Below are 8,434 nucleotides of genomic sequence, written 5' to 3'. Positions count from 1 at the left end.
AAGGCACGGTTAGGGGGGCTCGTGTCTTTGTAACGGTTCTTTGGGAGAGCGAGGTTGGAGGGACAGTAAAGGAGGATTGGTTCCAGACGGGCCCGGCTTATTTTTATCATTCACCCGTGCCAACGCAGACGCCTCTTGGACTCGAGGTCCCTGAGCTCCTGCTTCTTACACGGGAGAGATGCAGGGGTGGGAAATTCGCGGCTCACGGGCGCCCGTGGCAGCGGCTGGCCGCTGGGTCTTCACTGCTTCCTTCATTGGTCTTGGCAAAGAAACCTCGGGGCTGCCTGGCAGGTGCCAGCTCCGCGGTGGGAAAGCGGCCTGGGACGAACAGCGGATTCTGCCTGGGTTTGGTGGGCCGAACGGGGCCGAGGCGCGCTCCCGCGCGGTAGGCTCCTCCGGGTTGCGGCCGCGCCCCGGAAAGCGGGGTTTCCGCTGGCCGGGCCAGTGGGGCCAAGAGGACAACGGGGGAGGGGAGGACCAGGCCTGCGGGCTGCCGCTCGCGCCGCGGATCTGAGGAGCGAGGCAGGCTGTGCGCGCGTGTGCCGCGGACCCCACTCGTAGGGAGCGAGGGGTGCGCACACACAGACCCGCAGGGGCCGCGAGCGCGAGCCCGGGCCCCGCCCCTCGGCGCTGGGTGGGGCCGGCGCGAGCCTGGGCTCCCCGCCCCCTCCCCGGACACGCCCACCCAGTGTCTCGGCGGCGCGAGCCGCAACAGGCAGCGGCGGGCGGGCGCGAGGGCTGCGCGCCGGGAGGCCCCGCGCCTGCGTGCAGCCTCTCGCTCGCGCGCTCCGGCGGGCGGGCTGAGGAGAGGAGTCGAGCCCCCGCTGCTGCCGCCGCCGGGGGGGAAAGCCCGGGCGTCCGCTTGGCGTCGCCTCGATTCCAGTAATCCCGGTGCCCCTCACCCCCGGCCGGGCTATGGCGGAACGCGGAGGGGCGGGCGGTGGTCCCGGAGGCGCCGGGAGCGGCGGCGTCCAGCGGGGCTCTGGGGTCGCCCAGTCTCCGCAGCAGCAGCCGGCGCCGCAGCAGCCGGCGCCGCAGCAGCCAACGCCCCCCAAGCCGGCCCAGGCCACCTCGTCGTCTTCGTCCACCTCGGCGGCGGCCGCCTCCTCCTCGTCCTCGTCCACCTCCACCTCCATGGCCGTCGCGGTGGCCGCGGGCTCCGCGCCTCCCGGCGGCCCGGGGCCGGGCCGCACCCCCGCGCCTGTGCAGATGAACCTGTACGCCACCTGGGAGGTGGACCGGAGCTCGTCCAGCTGCGTGCCCAGGTGAGAGGCGGCCGCGGGGGGCCGGGGCCGGCCCCCGCCTTCCCGCTCCTCCCTGTCCCATCGCCCGCGGAGACGCTCCCTCTCCAGTGCCCCCGACTGCCCCCGACGCCCCGGGGCCCGGGCGGCCCGGGCGGCCCCTGCCTGGCCTCCCGGGACTCCTCCTGCGGGGCCCCGCCCTCTCCTGGCGGCCCCACCTCTGTCTCGGGCCGGGACCACCCTCTTCCCCTCCCAGAGCTGGGCCTTCGGGATTTTCGGCCCTGAGCCTTCCTCTCGTTGGTCTGACCGAGTCCGGCCTGCCTGGCGGTCGGTTTCCCCGCGTAAGACGGACGGTGTCCCCGGCCTTGCCCGCGCCCCTGGGCTGTACATATGTTCCATAGATGCGGTATAGATCTCTTCTGATATTATTATTTCCCAATGTACTCAGCATGTGCCAAGCACTGCTGTCACCTTCTGCCAGATAAAGCCCGTATAATAACCCTCCGGGCCTCTAGTTAGTCTTAAGTACACATGTTCATTTGAACTCCAAATTACACACATGATGTCCTGGCCTCTGTGGCCTTGTAAAACTCCTATTTAGTGTATGTTTAACTGTATTTTTCATCCCCTTCTTCCCCCTCCAGTAATGGTCACAAATTCTAGCCCTGCAGGGCTACATAAAATCACTGCCATGTTCATAAATTCATCTATTCCTGTCCGTTGGAACCATCTGGGGACTTTCCTTCCATTGGTGAAATTTGCCTGAGTTGGGAATATTTTCTGTTTCTGTATGGCAAGTCAATCTTTCTACAACTCTGGGGACAGTGTGCAGTGTCTTCTAGTTTACCCCTTGAATAGACACTGTGGAGCTGGTTTTGCCCAGTAAGCCCAGAGAAGTGCCTGGAGATGATCTTTTTGTCATCTCTGAGTTGATCTCTTTTGCTTTGGAGTCTTGGGCTTAATCTGTTAGCCAAGCCTTGGGCAGATGAATGTATATGGGGGGGATAGGGACCATTCTCAACTCTAGCCCTTTTTATGTTGAGTTATTTCATGCCTATAATTTCATATATACATGTGTGTGTGTGTGTGTATATATCCTAGACATACTGTTAAGAAATGATGTAACTTACATTTCTACACCTGAGTCAGCTTAAGAAATAGAGCATTATCAATTATGTTGAAGCCCTTGGGGTGCTCCTTTCTGACCACAACCCCTTCTTCCCCCACAAAGGTAAATGTTATTCTGAATTATGTGTCTCATTTCTCTTGTCTTTTAAAACTAGTTTTATTATATATGTACATTTCTAAATAATGTTTTTAAATTTTGAATGGTTTTAAAGTTTACGTAAATGCTCTCATACAGTAAGTATTCTGTGACCTATTTTAGTGTGGAATTTTTTTTTAAACAACGTTTGGTTTTTGAGAATCAACACTGTTTTATGGTAGCTGTAGTTTAAACATTTTCACTAATGGATAGAATTTCATTGTATGAATATGTCATCATTTTCCTTTTGATGAATACTTGGATTCTTTCAGTTTATTAACATAAACAATCATTCTGTAAATATTTTTGTCCAGGACTCCTGGTGCTCCTTGTAAAAGTTTCTTTTGAGCCCTGGCCGGTTAGCTCAGTGGTAGAGCGTCAGCCTGGCGTGCAGGATCCCGGTTTCGATCCCTGGCCAGGGCACACAGGAAAAGCGCCCATCTGCTTCTCCACCCCTCCCCCTCTCCTTGCTCTCGTCTCTCTCTTCCCCTCCCGCAGCCAAGGCTCCATTGGAGCAAAGTTGGCCCAGGCGTGAGGATGGCTCTATGGCTTCTGCCTCAGGCGCTAGAATGACTCTGGTTGCAACAGAGCGACGCCCCCTGGGGGGCGTGCCGAGTGGATCCAGGTCGGGCGCTTGTGGGAGTCTGTCTGACTGCCTCCCCGTTTCCAACTTCAGAAAAATACAAAAAAAAAAAAAAGTTTCTTTTGGTTGTTCTTATATGTAGGGGTGGAATTGTGTGTGCAGGGTATATATCTGGAACTTTTTAAGATAATGTCAGTTTGTGTTCCATTTACCTCCACTCTACTACTCTTCAGGTCCTTTGTGTTTCAACTTTCATTTTTACTGACTTACACTTTCTCTTTTCTGTGTCCTTCTTTTAAGGTAATCAGGAGCCACGTTAGTTCAGTTTGCTTCGGCCAGTGCCCTAGCACAACACCAAACTCAAGTGGGTGTTTAGTATGTGATGCTGTTCCTCCTTTGGTACTAAGCAGGCCTCACTCCTTTTATATAAGGCCCATCTCTAGCTGAGGTGTTCTAATCTACCTCTTTGTAACATAAAGCCACTGTGCCCTTTTCACATGGATCCAGTGTGTTTGTGCATGCTTGCCCATTCTTCCTTCACATCTGTCACAATGTTTGGTGACTTTTGGACAGTTGCCTTCTCTAGCTTATTAGATTGAAAAGGTATGAGCCATTGGCAAGAAGCTGCTGGGCAATGGGGGTGAGGGGGAAGTATGTAAATAAATCACTGATTGCTACTGATTTTTGCTTTGCTCCATTAGTCACTGAAAAGTCCACGTTTTAGGTTTTTGGCCCAAGAAACAGCCAGGCATCCTGATCAGTTTAGTAATTATTATACTACCTTGATGTGAGAGACTTAGGCTGGCTTGTTTTCTCCTGCAGGGAGTATGCAGTGTGTATGTTTACTGACCAGTCCTTGAGATTGTCGGCTCTCCTGCTCTGACTTTGTTTTTCAGCCTTCACCTTTGTGCCTGCCTGCTGCTTGTGGAACACTTGTGCTCTTTGGAACATGCTCTTTTATTTACAGGATGGAAAATAACATCCTTTGGGGGAGAAAATGGCTTACTATTGGCCCTTCAAATTATTAGAGTCATCTGGTTAATTTGAGGTCTCCTTGGTGTACTTGTTCATGTTGTTGAGAATATATTGGCATTGTGCGTTCTGTATATAGTCCAGGATTAACATCCTTGTCGTGTGTAAAGACACAAACATGACATATGTGCACTTATGACATGTAAACATGATTGTAGATCTAAGGTCAGCTATATTTAATAATATTGTAGAATTCAGTCTTGTGAAACATGATTCTTTACCTATTGCAGAGAAGAGAGTTGAAAAGTTGTGTTATGATGGTCATGCTCCTTTTCTCGATCCCTTTAGAAATATAATTTGCTTGTGAAAATAAAATCCCTTTATTAGATATTTAAATAAAGATGAATGAACGTTGTAGTTTTTTCTCAGGTATATACTGTGCTCTTATTTAACATCTACTGGAGCTCCTCAGAACCCATAATAATTTTAAAAAGCTTTTTATGGATGAAAAGCATATATGTAGTTGGCTTTAAAATGATTAAATTATTCTACTCATTGCCATTTTTACTAGCGCTTTTTTTTAGAATAAAAGGATTAATACATGTCTGTGATTAGAAATTTTAGCAGTACAGAAAATGTAAAAGAAAAAGCTCCTGTCCTGTCTCTGTTCTCACTCCCTGGAAGTAATCCATGGGAAATATAGTTGGCTTTTATGATGCTTTTATGAGCAGGTAAGTCTCTTAGAGTTTCTTTATGAAATTCACAGCTTTTGAAGTTGGCATTATTTTCTCTCCACACTAAGTAGTACTGCTCTGCTATGGCCCATGGTGGGGATAGTGATGTGTTCCATTGTAGGCACCATGGGGCATGTTGCTTGATTTTGAAGAAAGGGTTTTAGACTCATTTTGATCCCTTCTCTCCAGCCTTTGTATGAAGTTTTCCCTGATGTTCTCTTGTTTTTGAATTGCTTAAGTAGGAGAAGCAGAAAAATTATTAAATTTCACAAGTATACAGTATTTCCTCAGCGACATAAAGCTGATTATTAGGAGACAAAATGTACCCTGCTGCATTACTCACAAACTGTATCACATTTGTCTTTGAACAAAGCACATTTGCATATCCTTATCTGTATGTGTGCTTAGGGAAGGAGTTCAGTAGTTATTAGTCACATTTCTCCTTAGACCACATTTTATTTTAAGTGAATATTTATGTTGATTTAAGCGTTACTGTACGAAAGTATTAGAGCCAAAGGAGGTGGCCATGGCTAAGTTGGCATGACTGGCCTACAATAGAAGTGTTTCATGAAGGTACTTGGGGCAATTGCCACTCTAACCACAAAAGCACTAGGCAAACTAGGATACATTGCTTCTGTGGTCTTATTGTGTCCTAGGGAAAACTCTTCCACACCTTAGATCTTTTTCATCTATTGATTGAGAATACTTTTATTTACTATCCATTCTAAGACATGGTGAAATAAATATAAAATAGAACCTATAGATCCAGAGGAGAAAGTACTTAAATGGTAAATATAAAATAAATGTAATTGATCAAATAAGAGAGACCTGGTGAAATTTCTGTTATTTGCCTAGCATTAAGTCTTTAAAGCATATTTGTACCTTAGAACAGTGGTCCCTAACCCCCGGGCTGTGGACCGGTACTGGACTGTGGGCCATTTGGTACCGGTCCACAGAGAAAGAATAAATAACTTACATTATTTCCATTTTATTTATATTTAAGTCTGAACAATGTTTTATTTTTTAAAAATGACCAGATTCCCTCTGTTATATCCGTCTAAGACTCACTCTTGACGCTTGTCTCAGTCACGTGATACATTTATCCGTCCCACCCTAAAGGCCGGTCTGTGAAAATATTTTCTGACATTAAACCGGTCCGTGGCCCAAAAAAGGTTGGGGACCATTGCCTTAGAAGATTTGAATTTCACATTGTGAGTGTTATAAATGGATATCCTCTCTGGCGAGGTAATATTATCCATCGTCCCTGTGGAAGCTCAGATTCCTTAAGGCAGACAGAGAATGACTTTCTCAGAGTCCGTTTTACATGTATTGATTTACAGATCTTTTGGACACATTAGTGGTTATGTGATTTCTTTTTAAAACTACCTTTTCAATTTCTTAGCTGAGCCAATAAGCTGCCACTGTACTGTTAGTACTTGCCTCAGTGTGCATGAGGGAGGTGCGGTGCAAGTCAGAAAATGTGTGGGCTGTGTCTTTTCACTACTTCACCCCAGGAGGCCTTGTCCTGTTTTGGCCTAGACTTGATTGAAGGTTAGCTTGGCTTGCATCTGTGGCATCACACTGGGTGTACTTTGGGAACCCAGGGTAGACATGGGAATGATGGCAAGAGCTGGTCTTTTTCCAGCTTGGGTTTGGAGTGATATTAAGGGCTCTTGAGAAAAGACAGAGTTTGAAGTTGGTGTTAGGGTATCTTTCAGAGGCCCATTGGGCTGGGCTTGAGCAAGGTGGTTTGATTCTAGATCGGCAAGCACCAACAGAATTCTCCTTCCTTTAGGTGGAGTTTAGAATAACTAGCAAAGCTTCTCAGGGTTTTAGAAAACCCAGGATATGCCTCAGCACCAACTCTAGAATATTTCCCTCTTCTGCCATTCACAGACCAGCTGTTGGTTAGAAAGCCTGCTGGACCTACTTTCCCTTTTATTACAAACCAGAGAACATCTGTACTTACAGCTTAGGGAGCCACTTAGGTCAACCTGTACTTGGCCTCTACCTTGGATAGCACCATAGAGAATGCCAGTAAATGGTGATACACTGTTACCTCCTAGCTTATTATCTATTGTCTAGAAAACACTTCCTTAAAACATTCCATTTGACATTCAATTATGTCTTAAAGTCATAAATTTTTTTGTATTTGAAGCTCTGCTGTCTAATACAGTAACCACTAGCTTCATGTAGCTATTAAAATTAAAATGAATTAAAATTGAAAAAAGTTTCAAATTCTCTTCCTACCTGCACTAGCCATATTTTATGTTGTACTACATAGTTACATTTGGCTAGCTCCCATATTGGACAGGGCAGATCTGGAACATTTTCAGGATCACAGAAAGTTAATTTTAATAAGAAAATTGTTTATGGCATTTCTAGTATTGATATTTATGTTTTCTCCTTATTCATTTGATTAAACTGAATACCTTTTCCCTTTTTCAAATTATTTTAAAATGCCTCTCTTTGCTATTTCAAGGACTCATTTTTTTTTTTTGGTTTTTTTTTTGTTAGTTTCTGCCCTTTAAACAGTATCACCTTTTAGTGTGCTTATTTCTTCCTGGAGGGAATTAGCTGCCTGGTGCCTCCCTGCCATTTGTTTCCCATGGTTTTAGGTCTTAATCAATATGTTGAGAAAACTGCCTGGAGGCATTGACTCCAGAATGTTGTTTTTATATGGTAGTATTATGTGTGGTATTAATTTTTGTCTTTATATATTATTTGGTGATTTCTAAACTTTCTACAATGAACATATGTTATAGAAAATACCAGTAAATTTTTTTAAGATTTTTTATTTATTGATTTTAATTTTATTTATTGATTTCTTTTTTACAGAGAAAGAGAGTGAGTCAGAGAGAGGGTTAGAAAGGGACAGACAGACAGGAATGGAGAGAGATGAGAAGCATCAATCATTAGTTTTTCATTGCACGTTGCAACACCTTAGTTGTTCATTGATTGCTTTCTCATATGTGCCTTGACTGCGGGCCTTCAGCAGACTGAGTAACCCCTTGCTGGAGCCAGCAACCTTGGGTTCAAGCTGGTGGGCTTTTGCTCAAACCAGATGAGCCCGCGCTCAAGCTAGTGACCTCGGGGTCTCGAACCTGGGTCCTCCACATCCCAGTCCGACGCTCTATCCACTGCGCCACCGTCTGGTCAGGCTATTTATTGATTTTAGAGAGAGGAGAGAGGGAAGGGGGTGGGTAGGGATGAACGGGAAGCATCAACTTGTAGTAGTTGCTTCTCATATGTGCCTTGACCAGGCAAGCCTGGTGTTTCAAACTAGCAACCTCAGCATTCCAGGTCGACACTTTATCCCCTGTGCCATCACAGGTCAGGCATGAATGTTCTTTTGGAAATACATATTTGAAAATACATGTTGACACTACTCAGTTGTACACCTCAAAGGCGTAACATTACAAATTTTATATCACAATAAAGCTGTAAAAAAAGTACATATTGAATGGATGAAGACATAGGGACAAAAGTTTCACTCCACTCATTACTTCCCTTTCTTGGTTCTAGAGCTGCTTGTTCATTTTTTGGAATTGAATTTATTGGGGTGACACTAGATAACAATTATACAGGTCTCTGGCACCCAATTCTACAACACATCTCTATACACCGTATTGTGTGTTCA

At 46.2% G+C, this 8,434-nt stretch overlaps 1 protein-coding gene across 1 annotated transcript in view; it reads left to right on the top strand.

Moving 5' to 3' along the window:
- The first annotated feature begins 705 nt into the window (after positions 1-705).
- Positions 706-8,434, top strand: part of PACS1 (phosphofurin acidic cluster sorting protein 1) — a 126,647-nt gene continuing 118,918 nt past the window's right edge. Inside the window, exon 1 of the mRNA XM_066348532.1 lies at positions 706-1,265. Within this exon, the coding sequence (XP_066204629.1) occupies positions 916-1,265 (350 nt within the window). The 5' untranslated portion in view covers positions 706-915. The remainder of the gene's footprint in view (positions 1,266-8,434) is intronic.

The sequence above is a fragment of the Saccopteryx leptura genome, chromosome 1 (assembly GCF_036850995.1).
Source record: "Saccopteryx leptura isolate mSacLep1 chromosome 1, mSacLep1_pri_phased_curated, whole genome shotgun sequence".
NCBI lineage: Eukaryota > Metazoa > Chordata > Mammalia > Chiroptera > Emballonuridae > Saccopteryx > Saccopteryx leptura.
The sequence above is the reverse complement of the archived record's forward strand: the minus strand, read 5'-3'. Positions and strand labels throughout refer to the sequence as shown.